This window comes from Brachypodium distachyon, chromosome 2 (assembly GCF_000005505.3).
Source record: "Brachypodium distachyon strain Bd21 chromosome 2, Brachypodium_distachyon_v3.0, whole genome shotgun sequence".
In the NCBI taxonomy this organism is placed as follows: Eukaryota; Viridiplantae; Streptophyta; class Magnoliopsida; order Poales; family Poaceae; genus Brachypodium; species Brachypodium distachyon.
In genome coordinates this window covers 44276796-44295952 of record NC_016132.3, presented here as the reverse complement: position 1 = coordinate 44295952, position 19157 = coordinate 44276796, and the positions used below count along the sequence as shown (strand labels likewise).

General features: G+C 43.0%; 2 protein-coding genes across 2 annotated transcripts; one reads left to right on the top strand and one right to left on the bottom strand.

Annotated features, from left to right (window-relative positions):
- Positions 1-594: 594 nt before the first annotated feature.
- Positions 595-2609, top strand: LOC100824490 (WRKY transcription factor 22). The gene is made up of 3 exons (XM_003566853.4): positions 595-1292; positions 1415-1537; positions 1777-2609. Exons 1-3 carry the CDS (start codon positions 817-819, stop codon positions 2192-2194), a joined length of 1017 nt encoding a protein of 338 aa, XP_003566901.1. The 5' UTR covers positions 595-816; the 3' UTR covers positions 2195-2609.
- An 8156-nt stretch (positions 2610-10765) lies between these two features.
- On the bottom strand, positions 10766-17818 carry LOC100838478 (protein SGT1 homolog). Its single transcript, XM_003569346.4, has 10 exons — positions 17423-17818; positions 14980-15049; positions 14751-14875; positions 14335-14494; positions 13982-14078; positions 13846-13911; positions 12177-12312; positions 11493-11575; positions 11312-11416; positions 10766-11190 (listed from the first exon to the last, which is right to left on the bottom strand). Exons 1-10 carry the CDS (start codon positions 17592-17594, stop codon positions 11083-11085), a joined length of 1122 nt encoding a protein of 373 aa, XP_003569394.1. The 5' UTR covers positions 17595-17818; the 3' UTR covers positions 10766-11082.
- Positions 17819-19157: the final 1339 nt, after the last annotated feature.

The following is a 19157-nucleotide window of genomic DNA, read 5'->3' as shown; positions in this document are numbered from 1 at the left end:
ATGACGCGCATGTGGGCAAGATCTTGTGCCCACGGCTCATGCACGCACTCTCCCTGCCTGTCTCCGCGATACGCTCGCGCGCTCGCCCTTTGACATTTCCGCAAGGTCAGAATCCAGATCGAGAATAACCGACGCCTGACGAGCTCAAGCAGTCAAGTAGTGCAACCAATAATATATGTAGATATATAGGATTGGTATAAAGAGTCAAGTGTTTTGTAAAGTTCAAATTCCCCTGCGGCTGGCTTTGCTAGGTCCTCTCCTCCTTTGCTGCTGCTGCTGCGTGCTTTATGACGCGAGAGAGTTCCATGGAAAAGATTCCTCGCCCTTTGCCCCTCTCTCCCTTTTGACATTTGGAGCAAAGTCAAAGGAAAACAATAACTAGGAAGCGAAGCCAAAGTGCCCCTTTTGACAAGTGTATACAGAGAGCAACGGAGCTGCCGCCAATATATCCAATGTGTTGTGGCTGATCGGTTCAAATCCGGATCGTCGACGCGATCTTCTTATCTCTGCTGCCGCCGTGCCCACCACTTGCCTTTGACTTTAAAGGGATCGAGTCGTCGGCCTCGCTTATTAGCCCCCCCCCCCCCCCCCCTCCGTGCCACTCCAGAACTAATCCTCCCGGCCGGCCGGTGTACGCGTCGGCCATGTACAGAGACGTACGTACGCGTGTATATATATATATATTTGCCTGTACCGGCCTGCCAGTGCGTGGCAGCAAAAGTCAACCCCACGCGTGTCCTCCTAGCTCAGCTCAACTCGTCAAAGCTTAGCCCTCCATCGAGCTCCAAGCTAGGCCAGTCATAGTCGTCGCCGTTCATGTGTGCGCGGCCCCTGCTGCTGCTGCGCATGGAACACCTCAACGACTGGGACCTTCAGGCCGTCGTGAGGAGCTGCAGCGGCAGCGGCGTCTCCTCCTCCCACCCCCACGACTACCGCGCCCCGGCGCCGAAATCGGAGGCCGAAGCGGAGGCGGATCAGGTCAAGGAGCGGGCTGCGTGCGGGCCAAGGGATCAGGTGGTGGCGGCCCGGGGATCTGCGCGGGCGGCGGCAAAGGACGCGTCGGCGCTGTACGAACTGGAGTACCTTGATTTGGATCACAAGCCGTTCTTGCTGTCCACAACGTCGTCTTCGTCGCCGCAGGCTTGGGCGAATCCGGATGAAGGCCGCCGTGAGGTGATGATCTCTTTCCCCGCCGCGGCTGCATCCACCTCCACCTCCACGTCCGGTGGGCAGACGCGGGTGCCGCCTGGCCGGAAGCCGGGGATACGCAGCACGCCCCGGCCAAAGAGAAGGTTCGTATACTTACAAAGTTAATTAATTTGCGATCGTTCGGTTATGCTACTCCATCAATTTGGATTTTTTTATGAAGAAAAACGGAGTAGTACTAACTGTGATCTTGTTCGCTGGAGAGCAGCAAGAAGAGCCAGCTGAAGAAGGTGGTGTGCGAGGTGCCGGTGGCCGACGGCGGCGTCTCCTCCGACCTTTGGGCGTGGCGCAAGTACGGCCAAAAGCCCATCAAAGGCTCGCCTTATCCCCGGTAATTTTTTTTAATTAGCTGAACCTCTTTGACCTTACCTTCCCATTTCCACGCGTTACAGTCGTGTCGTCACTACTCACTAGCTAGCGAATCGTTGACAACTTGTACTAGTGCGTCTACTAGTCACTCATAATCCGTTTTCTCAATCGATCGATGGAGATTGCACTGTATGTGATTAAGCCTCTAACATGAAGTCCCCTATACTCAAATTCTTTTTTGTCATCTTATCGGTGTCACAGGGGATACTACAAGTGCAGCAGCATGAAGGGGTGCATGGCCCGGAAGATGGTGGAGCGCAGCCCGGCCAAGCCCGGGGTGCTCGTCATCACGTACATGGCTGAGCACTGCCATCCCGTGCCGACGCAGATCAACGCGCTCGCCGGAACCACCCGCCACAAGTCCAATACCCCTACCGAGGACCACCCGACAGCGTCGCCCAAGAGCCGAGACAACAATAAAGCCGGCAGCGGCAACGCCCACGAGGCAGCAAAGTGCAAACTGGAGGACGACAACAGCGAGGCTTCAGCGATGGCGAACGACGAGAACGAGTTCTGGCCCATGGACATGGCGCTGGACGATTTACTGGCGCCCATGGATGGTGACTTGGATCATGTCTTCGAGGAGGAGGGCGTCCTGGGAAGACGACTCTCGCTATAGCTAGAGCTGAAGGTGAACCAGCGTTTTTTATTTTTATTTTTGTGCCCCTTCTGACTCACCTATTTGAGAGTGAAGGTCACACATGGGAGGCAAGAGAATAGGGCCGGGATGCAAGCTGGATCTTGCGTATGTCTCAGTTCTAGCCAATCTATAATTCTTCTAGTAAACTTTTAATGAGACATAAGAAGATCTCGCTTGCATCTCTACAACAGAACCGTGTATAGGTTTTCTGGTGTGTATTTGTCAACGTTTCTAAATAGCGGTGCTATAGCGTCCCGAGAGGGCTCCTGCGAAAGCTAAGCTGCTTTTTACGCTAACTAGAAAAAACGGTATTAGCGCCGCTAAGCCCGCCAAAGCGATAAATTTGGTGATTGTTACGTTTTGTTCGATATAATGTTCAATATTTTAAAAGGAAGATAACTATCTTGGTCTCAAATTCTTTAAAAAAAGATAATCGACTTTTTCCAGTTATGACATTTACTCTACCATACCTACCTATCGCCACGGATTATCTGGTACTTTGGGCCATTGACACATGGGCCCTTCAGACGTGGGCCCCATGTGACAATGACCCAAAGTCACTCTAACGCACTGCAGGGATTTGCGCATGCCATTCGAAGTAAATTGTAATCGTCATTACAAGTAAAATTCACCGAAGTTGAAATATTTCCATTGATCAAGTAGAGTATCTTGTGGTAGATACATCTCTTCTCTATCCTTTGGGCTGGTACCATCAAATGCTAAAAAATATTGTAGGCACAAATTTTAACCACCCAAAGCTTGCAAAAAGTAAACACCAAAAAGACAAGACATCTTGGACGTTATGTGGGCAAAACCCCACGTGGAAGAAAATAAAGTTGGTGGAATCAAAGGGGAAGAGAAGGTATATTTAGTGTAGCTTAATTTGATCAAACTACCCAAAATCATAACGGTCAAAGGCTGAATCCAATTTTCAGAAAAAGGGAGAAAATCTCTACAAAAAATTGCATGACAATCCCTACTTCCTTCGGCCTACTTCCTTCGGTCAAGGGCCTATGATTTTGTTTTTATCTTGAGTCAGCTTAAACTTACTTGAGGCTCTTGATTGCTACATTTTTTCTTCATTCGACCTTCGATAAATAACATGCATGATCATTTTTCTTTAAAATTATTCACGAGGACAAGTTTCACTAGTTATATCTTTGAAGTCATCACATGCATGAATTTTCATCATGAACTTTTGCTTCTTAATTAATGAAAAATCAATCAAGGACAATTGTCAGTGCTTGGATTATTATTCTCTTAAGATTGTTGGTTATGGCAAAGGGAAGGGCATGAACCTTGTTAAACTTTTTTTTTCAAGAATGCAGCCCAATGGGTTCATCATCGATTAAAGAAAAGTGTCGGAAGGCCAGTACAATGCCAATACCGACGTAACAACGCTAACAAGTGGCAATAAAATAAAAGATGACTATGTGCCAACCGGCGACCTACTTGCCGCAAGGGCCGGAAAAGAGACTCTACCCCTGATGAGCCCAACATGCTCCCATTGAGTGAACTCCTCTCCGATAGTAAGAAGGATCCGCTTTACCGAAGGGTCCGCCCCGTTAAAGACCACATCGTTCCAATGACAATAAATGGTCCATAAGACCAGGTTTATCGTTGTCTAGAAATCCTTCCGAACGCGATGTGGAATTGGAAGTGAAGACCATCAATCACGCAGACTAGAGTCCGCACTCGGAATCCACCCTCTCCGATCCCACATCGTCAACAGGTTCTTCCACACCTGTCTTTGCATGACACATCCCAAAAGGAGATGGGAGATGGACTCCTGCTCTTGGTCTGCAAATGGGGCATTTGTCGGGGTGCGAAAGACCTCACGTCGGTCCGCCGTCTAGCATTGGTTTCTCACCAGCCAAGCGAAGAACATGCATTTTGCCGAGGCCCGCGAATTCCACACCACAGCCGCGAGCAGGTTGAACACGCGATCAATGAAGGGATTTGAGTAAGCCGACTTCGTCGAGTAGACACCGTCGACCAATGCCAAGTTAGGGTATCGGCTACCCCATCCTCCTGCCGAAGACCATGGAGCCAATCCCAGATGGTGAGAAACTTGTTAAGATTAATTAGATTAATGTTAATCATCCCTTGTAATTACCCCGAATCGGTTGCATTTGTGCAAACCGTCGGGCCTGCACGCCTTGCACGTGCGTGTCTCTCCCGAGCGGACGCGGCTGTTGCTCGCCTCCCTCTGGACGAGACGCAACTCTTTGTAAGCCTATATATTGGGCAGAACATCATCGAATCACATACGGTTTTTCATTCTCATCACAATACAAACACGTTATCAGCACGAATTGAATATAACACAAGGTATTAACATAATGACTACCTTCAACGTGCGCTCCCAAATATTTAAATTGAATATAACACAAGGTACTATAGTCTCTCAATAACGGTAAAATGCTAAAATGGCATTGAATGTTCCGTGGGAACATACACCTTATTGAAAGCAGCGAATTATTTGCGTAGTACTGAGAGATCTACACCACTTTTGGTGACTATCTTCAACGTGTTATATCAATAATTTGAGGTTTACACTATTTTATTCAAGTCTTCACTTGAATTATTATTTTCAAATCTTGCAAATACTATTACAATATAACCATGACGATATTTAATTTACTCACAAGTAAATTAATCGAATCTCTGGTTTAACTCCATGCAGGCAAAGATGACCGCAAAAGAATTCACTGAGCTAGCGCTCAACGGATCAGCCTCGCATCTCGAGGGATTGCTGCTGCACTCCAACCTCCTCAGGAGGGAGTTGCTGAACTAACTGAAATGCAGAAATATTCTGCCTTATACATCATAAGGCATCATATTCATCCAGATCTCAAGGCTGAGTACTTAATGGAGGAATCTCCAAGTACCATGTGGTAAGCACTTAAAACAAGATATGAACAGCAAAAGGCAGTCATTTTGCCTGAAGCTAATCATGAATGGACTCAACTCCGACTCCAGGACTTCAAGTCTGTTGGAGAGTACAATCATGAAGTTCATAAAATTTGTTCTAAGTTGCGCTTTTGCAAAAAGGAACCTACAGATGCGGAAAAAATAGAAAAGACTCTGTCTACTATGCTCCCGGCTGATAGGATTCTACAACAACAATATCGTGCAAGGGATTACCAAATTTATTCCGATTTAATTCATGTACTTCTCCAAGCTGAGAAACATGATGAGCTCCTTTTGAAGAATCATCAACAGCGACCTATTGGTGCTGCTCCTCTCCCTGAAGTACATGCAAATTTTCGGAATACCAAGTTCAATGGCTCATCTCAAAGCCAACCAACGAACTTTAGAGGTAATCGCAAATGCAATAAGAAGCGCAAGCCACAGAACTCAGACTGCGGGAAGGGCATCGCAAAGCCTAAGTTTGAAAAAACTAATCTTTGCCAGAAATGTGGATGCTACAAGCACACCACGAAAAAATGCCGAATTCCACGATATCTGGTCAATCTGTATCAACAATCCCTGGGACAGAAGCAACCTCCCCAAGGTCAAAGATATGAAGCACACTTCAATCTTCAGTCCGACAGCATCAAGGAAGCTGATCGTTCGCAAGCCGTTCCTCCGGAACCAAGCAACAACGAGGCATTCCAGCAGTCACAGCAGCCTTTGGGCACGGAGAACATGATGATTGAATATTCCTCAAACGACCTGTTTGCGGACTTTGAATTATCTCATCACTCTGTGGATACCAAGTCCATTACTTATATTGATGTATTGTAATAGAACATATAGTCGTTGTTGTCGTTATCATTTTATATTGTATATTACAATATTGTATCAGCACTCTGATATAAATAAAGTTGTATGTATTCTATATATCCAATAAGATTTTAATTCTACATTTTGGTATATAGATTTCTATGGGAGTCAATCTGATGGAAGAGGAATTATGTCTTGTGGACAACGCTACCACAAACTCTATACTAAGGAAGATTAAATATTTCCAGACTCTTACTAAAAAAGAGTGGAGAGATTTTAACAATCGCCGGATGCGATGCGGTAATTGTTGGCTCTGGACGTGCCATAATTACCCTCCCTATGGGTACTCCATTGGTAATCGAGGATGCTCTATTATATCCGGATTCAACCCGTATCCTACTAAGCTATAGAGATATCGAAAAAAATGGTTTCCATATTGAGACCAATGATAACGATAAAGAGGAGTATCTCCTCTTTACCAAAGATAGCGGATATGGCAAACGAATATTTGAGAAAATTCCTTCTTTAACGTCTGGGTTGTACTATACATACATCAAACCTGTAACACATGTTGCGTATAAGATAATTTTTCAGAATGTCAATACATTCCAAACTTGGCATGATCGCCTTGGTCACCCTGGAATAGGGATGATGCGGAAAATCACCAGCAATTCTATCGGTCATGATTTAATTGATGCTAAATTCCCACAATCTTCAGATTTTATGTGCACTGCATGTGCCACTGGAAAGCTAATTTTGGAACCTTCACATCTCAAAATCCAAGCGGAACCACTTCAGTTCCTTGAACGCATTCAAGGCGACATTTGTGGTCCCATCCAACCGTTAACAGGACCTTTCAGGTACTTCATGGTTCTAATTGACGCATCTACACGATGGTCCAATGTGTGTCTATTATCTACACGGAATCATGCTTTTGCTAAAATAATGAGGCAAGTTATTAAGTTACAAGCCCATTATCCCGAACATCGAATTAAATCAATTCGAATGGACAATGACGCAGAATTCTCCTCAAGAGTCTTCAATGATTATTGTATGGCACTAGGGATTGAAGTTCAGCACTATGTCCCATACGTTCACACGCAAAATGGTTTGGCTGAATCTCTGATTAAAAGAATCAAGCTCATCGCACGACCCTTACTTATGAATTGCAATTTACCAACTTCATGTTGGGGTCATGCAGTATTACACGCTGCTAACTTAATTCAATTGCGACCTACTGCATATCATAGTACTTCCCCTCTACAACTAGTACATGGAAATACTCCAAATATTTCCCATCTGCGTAAGTTAGGATGCGCCACATATGTGCCGATCTCACCACCGCAGCGTACATCCATGGGCCCACGCTGGAAATTGGGTATCTATGTGGGGTACAAATCGCTGTCGATTATCAAGTACCTAAAGCCCCTAACGGGGGATCTATTCACAGCCCTTCACGCTGATTGCATCTTTAATGAGGACCATTTCCCGGCATTAGGAGGAAATTTCAAGTACCAGGAAAAATGCTAGGAAATCAATTGAAATGCCCAAGACATTTCCTCCTCAGATCCACGTACTCAAGAGACTGAACTCCAAGTTCGGAAAATAATCAATTTGCAACAGATTGCAAATAATCTGCCAGATTCATTTACTGACTATAAAGGTGTTACAAAATCCTACAATCGTGCGAGAAATGCACCTGAAAGAGTGGAGGTACCAACTAAAACCACTCAATCTCCCGTTCAAAATAAGAGGGGGAGAAGTACGGCTGCAACCCAGGATCCTGCTCCTCGCAAGCAACAAAGGAAACAGAGGAAGAAATCCTTCGAATCAGTAAATGCAAGTCAAGTCCACGTTGATAGACACCAAACGGGCACTATTCGCCTGGTGGAAGGGCAACCTCCACAACCCAGTTCAGTGGTGCACACATTAACTGGGACATCAGAATGCCCAGACTCAATCGTATTGGGAGATAACGATCAGTCACTAAGGGTAAATGAAATTTCCACCAACTACATTGATTCTGGCGAATCATATGACCGAAAGTCTACAATTGTCGACATATATTTCTCAACTACGATTGCAAAAAACCTTCAAAATGATCATGATCCAAAGACCATGGCTGAGTGTGAAAAACGCTCCGACTGGCCTCAATGGAAGGATGCAGTCCAAGCAGAAATTGCCTCACTTAACAAAAAGAAGGTATTCAATGACGCAATACCTACACCTCCCAATGTTTTCCCTGTGGGATTCAAATGGGTTTTCGTTCGGAAACGGAATGAGAACAATGAGGTGGTGAGATACAAAGCAAGGCTAACGCTGCCTCGAATCCTAACGCAAAACGCAACATGTATTGTGTAAAACTGAATAAGTCATTATATGGCTTAAAACAGTCGGGGCGGATGTGGTACAACCGACTTAGTGAGTTCCTTTTACAAAAGGGTTACTCCAATAATGATGATTGTCCATGTGTTTTTATTAAGAAATCCTCAACAGGATTTTGCATCATTTCTGTGTATGTCAATGATATCAACATTATCGGCAACTCACAAGATATTGATGAAGCACGCAATCACCTAAAAATGGAATTTGAGATGAAGGATTTGGGTAAAACCAAATTTTGCTTGGGTCTTCAACTTGAGCACCTTCCCTCAGGTATTTTGGTTCACCAGGCCGCTTGCATCCAGAAAATATTGGAGAAATTTAATATGGACAAATCATATCCATCTAAAACTCCCATGGTCGTTCGATTTCTAGACGTAGAGAAAGATCCATTTAGACCAAGGGAAGATGGAGAAGAGATATTGGGACCCGAGGTTCCTTATCTCAGTGCCATTGGAGCGCTTATGTATCTTGCGAACTGCACCAGGCCTGATATCGCATTCGTAGTGAATCTACTTGCTAGACATAGCGCTGCTCCAACCAAACGTCATTGGACGGGAGTCAAAAATATCTTTCGATATCTCCAAGGCACCAAAGATCTTGGTTTATTTTTTCAATTCCAGAGAAATCTGGACTCTAATATGATTGGATATGTTGATGCTGAATACTTGTCAGACCCTCACAATGCCAGATCACAAACCGGCTTCGTGTTCCTTCATGGTGGAACAGCTATCTCATGGAAGTCTTCCAAACAGACCCTAGTGGCTACATCCACTAATCATTCTGAAATCATATCTCTATATGAGGCATCACGCGAATGCGTGTGACTACGCAGAATGACAAACCACATACAACAACCATGTGGTATTGGTCTCATTGGATCAGCAACCATTATCTATGAAGATAATGCAGCTTGTGTTGCACAGATGCAAACAGGTTATATCAAAAGCAACATTACTAAGCATATTGCCCCCAAATTGTTTTATCCTCGTGAACTTCAGCAGAATGGGGAAATAAACATTTTGCAAGTCAAATCATGCGATAATCTCGCAGATCTATTCACGAAATCTCTACCAAGTTCAACATTCGATAAATACGTTTCTGGAATTGGTATGAGATGACTTCGAGACTTGCATGGGTCAGGGGGAGTACCTTCCTGAAATATAACTTATTCAAACATCATATTACACTCTTTTTCCCTTTATGAGTTTACTCTCTTGGTTCTCATCAAAGGTTTTTAATGAGGTAATAGCAACACAAGTACAAATGCCGTACCTCCCATTTTTTTCCCACCGAGGTTTTTAAAAGGATGTATACATGACATTTTTATTGTTCTCTAAACTTCACCATGAGTTTTTCCTTCAAAGGTTTTTCTCGTATGGACAATCATGAAGACAATAACCATTATATGTTACATCATTTTCTCTTTATTTTCCCACTGGGTTTTAAGAAGTTTTAGCAACATATCATACGCCATTCTCCTCATATTTTTCCCACAGGGTTTTTGGAGGAGATCTCTATTCAAGATGATGAACCACTAGTAAGGACAAGACATGATTAGGAGGAGTGTTAAGATTAGTTAGATTAATGTTAATCATCCCTTGTAATTACTCCGAACGGTTGCATTTGTGCAAACCGTCGGGCCTGCGCGCCTTGCACGTGCGTGTCTCTCCCGAGCAGACGCGGCTGTTGCTCGCATCCCTCTGGACGAGACGCAACTCTTTGTAAGCTTATATATTGGACAGAACATTATCGAATCACATACGGTTTTTCATTCTCATCACAATACAAACAAAATTCATCTAGAGCCTTGCTGCCAAGGTCAGTCCCCATCAATCCACGTGTCAAGCAACGTCTCTCTCACAGTTTGCATGCGCACAAGCTAAGGGTGGACACACGTCATAAGCGCGGAAAAACATCCCGAAAACCAAGTCACCTCGTTAAACTTCCAAATTTACATTTTTATCATCACTTGCTTGAGAACGGGAAAAAACTAAGCTTGATGATGCTGACACTTAGGCCACCCGACGATGGAAACTTATTTGCCACCTCACCAGAGAACTCGTGTACTTAGTTGGAGAAGCACCAAGGCTGGCATCCGAGTCAGCTCAAGTATTTGACCTCACCGAGATCAATTCCTTTTGAGATCAGCAGAAAACTCACAGCCGGCAGGAGAAACTAAAGAAAATACTGAGACCAGGTAAACAGACTGATATTTGGAAGTTACATTTTGGATAACTAACGTGCATACAAATCCACGCCCACGCCACATATTTTACGCCACATATTTTGGAACGGAGAGAGCGCAAAGTTGGAAGTTACATTTTGGATAACACAAGCACACTGGAGTATTTTTTTAAGAATTAACATGTAAATATTTTTTAGCGGCCTACTTGCACTATCCTAAGCAGTGACCGGTCAGTTTCTCGGAAAAATCCATCAAGATAACATATTAGAATAAATTGAGATGGTTACATTAGAAAAAGCAAAAGAATTCGCAGATTATAGTTTTGCCGTACCAGATACCAGACTGCACTTCATACCGCAGAAACACAGGTATAGAAGACTCTAATTGACCAGATGTGTCTTGCAAAAACTACGATAGTACTGAAAATCTATCCTGTCAACCAAACCGCTTACAATATGGAAACAATGAAGAGCAACACACATAATTCCACCAACATTGACATGCAAGTTTGCAGCTAAGTCATGCATGACACACGACCAGGATTTACAACATGGATTATCTGAGTTCATTAATACTCCCACTTCTTCAGTTCCATTCCATCGGGAGGGCTTCCTTCAACTTTCTTTGTACCAACATCTTTCCAGTTGGTTGAGAGAACGGTTCCATTTGACTCCACCTGCAACAAGAGAAAGGTCCACACGCTATATGTCAGTACTAAACATGACAAACTTCTGTTAGCTATGCCAACACGAGTTGATTGACTAAAAAGCTGAGTGATGAGACTAGAGATCACATACAAAAGACTTCATCATTGCCCTTCGCATATCTTCATCAGCATCACTGTAAATTTCACGGAAGAATTTGTTCAATGCAGCATCCCCATCAAGTTTTTCGTCTTTCTCCTGATACAAACTCAAAATTATGAGAAACTTCATTGTACGCAGTGGAAGTTGGGATTAATTGTTTGTAGAAAGAAACCTGTTTTTTCACTTCAGCCTCCAGCTTATCCCAGTCCTTTTTGGGTTTCGATGATGGGTAGGATGGCCTATGGGCTGATTCAGCTGCAAAACATGAAGACGAAAATGTAAAGACAATACAAACCCAGAGCACAGATTTTGTACAAAATTGGGCGACTGTATGATGTGCATCTTGAATTCAAGATAAACATAAAACCGCTTTTTTTTACAGACAGAAAATAAACTTCTGGTGAACAGACGTTTTTGGAGAGAGTTCTATTAAATTGACACGGGTTTAAACTACCTAAGTAACCATTCTGCAAATTCGAACAACACAAAAACAGCCTGTGACATGAATAATAAATATGTCAGGGAGATTTATAGACTCAGCAATCAGGAATATCTTTCCTTCTTTATTTATAGACTCAGCAATCAGGACTATTTTTCATTATAAATATGTTCTTGTTAACCAATGTCAGGAACATGCCTCTCTGTGTAGCCATAAATCATGGCTCAAAATTTGGATCAGAGCATATTAAAAGCACTTAAAGAGATTTTATATGTAACGAAGAAAATGTGAGAGTATTTACATTAAATAAAAACACCATGAGATAGTCAACAGTACAAATTATCAATGATAAATTTCAATTTTAGCTTTCTCACTAGGCAAGCCAAGAATTCTTGCTGAAACCTTCTGAGGATTTACCAGGTAAGTTTATCTTCTGAGGGACCTTTGGTTTACCGCTATAATCCAACGATGTCCATGTAAGCGGCTCTGCTTTTGCTAGGCGTATTTCAACCTTTGTGGATAATACAAAATATTTGCACTTCTCTGGGATAATCTGAATGTCAACAGTCAACAAACAACAAATTAATGTTAATGTGTAACAGATCAAACTAGTCAATATACCACTAACGGCTGTGTTTGACTTTTTTTTCACAGCAGATAATAAAACAAGTTCAGCGCAGCATAGTTTAGCAACCACAAACTAAGCCAAGTAAAAACAATTACTGTCACCCTCTCAGATCACAATTGAATTTCAGGAACATCCATGGAAGGGACCAATCGCAAAGCCATGGAGAGAACAAATCCAGGATCCAAACATTATCTTCATTACGTAATCGACCTAAGGATGCATGTGTTCATCAGGCGTGATTGTATGTCGCCAGTTGCCAAAGAACTATGGGCTATATTTATTGCAACATCACATCAAATCTTACACTCTTAGCAATTAACTGATTTCATATTAATACGGTAGTGCAGATTGATCATTGTTCCAAGATGATATAATTGAGGATGTGCCTAATGACTGTTTTAAAACAACAACAACAACAACAACAACAACAACAACAACAAAGCCTTTAGTCCCAAACAAGTTGGGGTAGGCTAGAGGTGAAACCCATAAAAACTCGCAACCAACTCATGGTTCTGGCACATGGATAGCAAGCTTCCATGCAGCCCTGTTCATGGCTAGTTCTTTGGTGATATTCCAGCCCTTCAGATCTCTCTTTACGGACTCCTCCCATGTCAAGTTTGGTCTACCCTGACCTCTCTTGACATTTCCAGCACGCTTTAGCCGTCCGCTATGCACTGGAGCATCTAGAGGCCTGCGCTGGATATGCCCAAACCATCTTAAACGATGCTGAACAAGCTTCTCTGCAATCGGTGCTACCCCAACTCTGTCTCGAATATCATCATTCCGGACGCGGTCCCTCCTTGTGTGGCCACACATCCACCTCAACATGCGCATCTCCGCCACACCTAACTGTTGAACATGTCGCCTTTTAGTCGGCCAACACTCAGCGCCATACAATATTGCGGGTCGAATCGCCGTCCTATAGAACTTGCCTTTTAGCTTTTGTGGCACTCTTTTGTCACAAAGAATGCCAGAAGCTTGGCGCCACAATGACTGTTTTAAAAATACAACCAAAATTATTTTGCAAATAAGTTCTCATTTAAAAATTTCGCCATCTTGCGGCAAAACTGTGCAAGCAAAAAAGTTAATGTTTATCCTGGCTTTGCAGTGATGAAGTCCAGAATCATGTGTTTTCAGAGTTGTTTATAGACATTTTAAACATCATTGTACAGTATACCAAGAAACAATTTATTGTGCATGTAGTTTATGCAACAGTGCCACTCATCTTATAGGTGGGAGTGGGAAAAAAATGTACGCAAGGGGGAAAAGTATTGTGTTTCTGAAACTAAAAGTTGTATGTACTACCATACATATTCCATACGAAATTGTATTTCTTGATTAATCACTAGCAAATATGAGATAGGAGGCGGTAGAGAAGCAAAAGAATAGTAATAATCTGCAAGGTTTGCAATCTGTACACAAATAGCCACATATTAGGTGTAGTAACCGAGAACGTACCTTTGCAAACAGGCGAGGCTGAAAATGGTATGGTTCCTCACCAGGAAGTTCAATTGAGACGCTCAACTAGAAAGTGAAACTAGATTAGTCAACACAGCAAAATAACAACCGATTTGGAAGGGGGAGAGAAACACACCATCTGTTCACCAAAGTCAACAACCACAGTGTCAGCTGGAACACCCTTAGCAAATATTGTCAGTACCACTTCTGTGGTACTATTGTAGAAGTCATGCCTACAACATAAAATGCATTACCAGAAAATGTTAGCACCAATCTGCTGTTTAGGACATAGCATTTACATTTTATTGAAGACAGATACACTATTTTCCTCCTTCAATCATGTACATGTGATTTAGGTGGTAATCAAATATAGATTTTACTAAATGTACTAGATGGCTCCCTAAATTCGAAATTTGGAACAGGCTTGTACAAGAAAAGAAATGTGTTTTGGGTGATGGGAACATTACTGAAGTAATTCTGCACAATTACCTGTATTTGGGCTTGCTTGGCACTTCCACATTTGGCAGTGAATTCTCCATGTTCGCACCATCCTCTTTGTCCTCAGCAGGAGTGGCCACAGTTGTAGCCCCAGAAGTTGCAGCTGGAACAACAGCAGTAGCCTTCTTTGCCGGCACCTGGCTAGCCTCCTCTGAAAAGATTACTAGTTAATAACTCATACCACCAGTAATACAAGAGTGTTAAAAGAGCAAGGGAAGACATTCTCAGAAATGCAAGCATGTTTGAAACCATTGTAAGATTAATATGTAGTTGTTCAGTATCAGTATGCAAAGCTGCTATGAAAGATTATCACAGAAGACGCAAGCAAACAAGCATGCAAAAATGAAGGAAATATTCACATAATGGCACGCCCAAACTAAAAGATCTATCTACTAGGTTCCACTAACCAGCAATGCGATCATCACATTCCTTTATCAGACGAGCAAACCTCGCGTCACCAGATGCATAGGAAGAACCCAATTCAAGAGCAGCCTTAGCAGTTTGGTATTCCTCCAGCTTGATGCATGCGGCTCTGCAAATAATATTTTATTGTCACATAAAAATGAAAATTTAATAGGCCATAACTTGTTTCTAAAATGTTATTGAACAAATGAAGCAGATAAATGCACCACTAACCCTTTCCGATAGTACGCTTTATGCATCGAAGGATCAAGTTCGATTGCTTTGTTGGCATCAGCTACAGCCTCTGCAACAAATAAATATGCACTCAATGCACTATACTGTTTCACTATGAAACATACAATTACCATCGAGCATAATGACAAATAATATAACTAAATAAGCATGATTAAACTAGTCCATTTGTTCACAAATGTAGGTCAATTTAGTCATTGGGAAAGAAATTAAGTGCTTAGCCTCAATGACCATCATGCCATTCTCTTGCTCCTAAGTGCTCTAAACATGGTTTTGTGTTCTGTCATAGGAGAACATTGGGAATAAGAGTGACATTTTCATGATAATGATCATGGGGGCATAACAGGAATTGACAGGATAATAAAGCACACAATACTTATGGATATATTGGATGACTAATCAAGCGTATAAGATCTAGCATGATATGCAACTGAAATGATAGTGTCATGTGCCTGTTGTGGCACTATCATTTCAAAACATTTTACAACTCGTTTGGCACCCATCATTTGGGCCTAGAATCCTGGAATTTTATTTTGGATTCCAGGAACCAACTTGTTTAGCACGGAATTGGCTACAAGAATTCAATCTGAAATTCCATGGAATCACACTATAAATAACCCCAATTCCTCTCTAAAAGCCATCATTTTTCTGGAATTGTCTCTCACTCCACAAATCCACATGGTAGACAAACATGATTTTTGAACCCGGAATTCAAATTCAACCAAATGAAATCCTATAAAAATTGGATGCCAAACGAGCTGTTAGAGATAGCACAAGGCATGTGCATTGCTATTGATTCAAAATAAACATAAAAAATACATGACTACAAATGTCATGTGTACCAGATCAAATTAAACCATCTATAGTCTATACCCCCTACAGAAAGGCCTAACAAGGGCCATCGCGAAGGCAACAGACTGGCGCCACCAATTGACATGTTTATACTACTCCCTCCATCCGAATTATAAAGACCAGACTAGCGTTTCATTAATAGGCAACTTTGAGGAAACTAGTATAGGTCACAGATACAGAGGAATTAAATGCTAAGAAGTTCTCCAAATTGCAGAAAATGGTTGCAAGTCATAGTCAGCATAACTCCGTTTCATGGAAACAATAATATGATAGCACAACAATATAGCCCAAATTTGCACAAGCTTTGTTGGTTCTTAATTTTACGAATATCCGACACGTTGACATAGGAAAAGTAAGAAATCTTTGGCTACAAGAATCAAATGCATTGTTGGCTCCAAATTGTTTCATCACACGGAACTATAGCTATAGCTGTGTTGTTCACCACATTCAGCTGGAGGAAGGTCCTCGCCTCCGTGGCCATGCTCGTCTCACCAGATATTTGAAAAGAGTGCACCGCTTGCGATTTCCCAGAATAAGGGTGCCAATGACTGTTCTTTTTGCGAGGATGAAAAATGAGCCTAGCTGCAGAACCTTAGTCTATGCAGAACACCTGACAGATCTAACTTCAGAAGGATAAGTTCGCTTCCGTAGTTACTTTATCCCTCCAACTTGACAGGAAAGTAAATCTTTTTGCAACCACTTAAACTTGACTACTTTATCAGAGGCACTCCAATGAGAAAAACAAACAACAAGATATATTTTCATGGAACAGCACCGTCAACTGGCCAGAAGTGTTAACGATTAAAGAGAGAGAGACATCCATGATTTGATAGGAGTATACAACAGCCCTAAAAATATTATATCCTTTTACTGTACTTTGCAACACTTCTGCAATGCACGAGAATAGAATAAAAAAACGTGCAGGCAAACAAATCCTTGTTGATAATAGAATTACAGGACGCAAAATAACACTGCAGTGATGATACTACCTAGGTTTTTCGTTCCCTTTATACTGATTGACACTAGCAGTTAGGTGCCTCCGAGCATGATATAAATAGAACCTATTACATACCACCACATTAGATCTCAATCCTTTTAAAAGATGAGACTAAAGCCACAAGGAATAGAAAGCAACCACGGTTTACCCCAACAAAACCTACTCATACAATCTCAGTATTCGTTTACATGCTCGAGTACTGCCTATCCTAACGCTGTAAAGCTATTCTGTCTCACATCTTGTATTACATCTAGTCATCCCTCACAAATCAAACTTTTTTAGCCTTAATCCCCATTGGAGAAAACAATATCAACGAAAACAACCTAAGCTTATTAGGGCATGAACCGAGGGTCGAACCCTATAATCCTAACCTACGTCACCGCGCCGACAACGCACCAAACAAGCGCGAATCGACCTCATCTACAGCAAGAACCACGTGCTAACATCTGATGGCGAACCTTCAAAGCCTACCGATTAACCGCATCCAGGCGCCAAATCACCACGCAGGGCCGGGCAAGCAATCGAATCGAACCGTGGTGGGGAGAAAAGGACCGGGGGAAGGTGGCAAGCCCGTACCAGTGTAGCTGCCCAGCTTGATGTGCGCCTGGGCGCGGTCGGCGTACAGCTCGGCGGTGGCTGGCCCGGCCTCTATGGCCTGGGTGTAGAGCTCGGCGGCGAGCTCGAAATCATCGTCGACAAACGCCTCCTTCGCCTTGCTTTCCAGATCCGACGCGGCGGCGGCGGCCATGTCGACTTTGCGTCTGCGGCGAGGTCTGAGAAGACTAGACGACGACTTTGGAGAACCTACAGAATAGAGATCGATCTACGGTATTTGGTGGGGGGATCCAAGGGATTGGATTGAGCTGGCTGCGATTAAACGGCCTTTTAAGGCCCGTGGGGCTGTTCTAGAGTGTTCCGAGGGCCGGGCAATGCAGGCAACGGGGGCTTGCAGAGGTGCAGTGCATAGCAAGCTCTCCGTTATTCTCAGAATCAAAGAAAAAAAGATAAGCTCTCCATCTTCTTCTTCTTTTTTGTGTGTGTGCTAATTTTTCCCCTTTACCTTTTTCTTTCTGTCTTTTGTGCGGGTCAAGCTCGATCCTTCCTGGTCATATTATTTTGCTTTCCGGACCAAGGACGTTTCCCGAATCATTGATTGATTAACCTGCAAGCTGTCTTCTTGTGCACTTGTGCTAAGAGTATACTAGTGTTAGAATATGAGCCTTACTGGTGCTGAGAATATACGAGTTGTATTATTGTATAGGTAGGTCTCCATAGTTAGAACTTACAACCCGGTATCGTGCACGGAGATAAAGTCGGTATGTATGTTTATTAAAGAGGTAATAACACGGGCGATACATAACTTGTATCGCGCGAGCAGTTTAGTACATAAACTTGAAAATTAGGGTCAGGTGGTCCATTAACTTGTATGCGGATTCATTTTTGGTCACAGCGAACGGGCAGTCGCCATGTGGGATTGAGGCAAATGGCAAGTTTAGAAAATAAACCTTTTACTATCGCGTAATTGCAAAAAAGCCCCCGAATCAAATGTCCATCTTTTCCTCTTCTCGACAGCAATCCCTAACTGTTCCCCTTCTTGACAGAAATCCCTAACCCACCTCGCCGCGTCCACGGAGGGAAGGCCGACGGCGACGACGTTGTAGACGGCGAGGGCTGGTTAGGGCACGAGCGACGGCGATTGCGACGGCTTGGGCGACGAGATGGAGGAGGCCGGGTTGAGGAGTCAGGCATCTGACGGAGGCGGCGGCATCGTCGCCGGCGACGACTGGGCAAAGGTGACCGCAGAAGTTTATTGGTCGACTCCTCCAGAATTTACAGTCCAGGTGAACCCCTCTGCAGTTCGTTCGGTCCAGGTGAACCCATCTTCAGTTCGTTCAGTCCAGATGAGACAACTCGCAGCAGAGAATCTGAAGCTGACAAAGGAAAACGAACAACTTAAGGAGGTGATTTGCAGCCTAAAGAGAGAGAGGAAGATTGAGAAGAAGATCCACAAGGAAGAGATGAGAAGATATGAAAGAAATGTTGTAGTTTGTATGATTTTGGGTTGTGTTGTATGTTGCATGATTTATCCTTTGTGTGCTCTGTTGATTAGAGGGTTTGTTTGAATGAATGAAAAGAATGAATTCCAGCAGATTGTTGAATGTGTTTTTGAATGAATGAAACACAATTCCAGCAGATTGAATGATTTGAACTGAATTTAAGCTAAAGATTAAATAGGCAAAACACAGGCACAACACATACACACTGAATAATCCCAGGATAACAGGTACCATAGATAATGTTGTACTAAAAT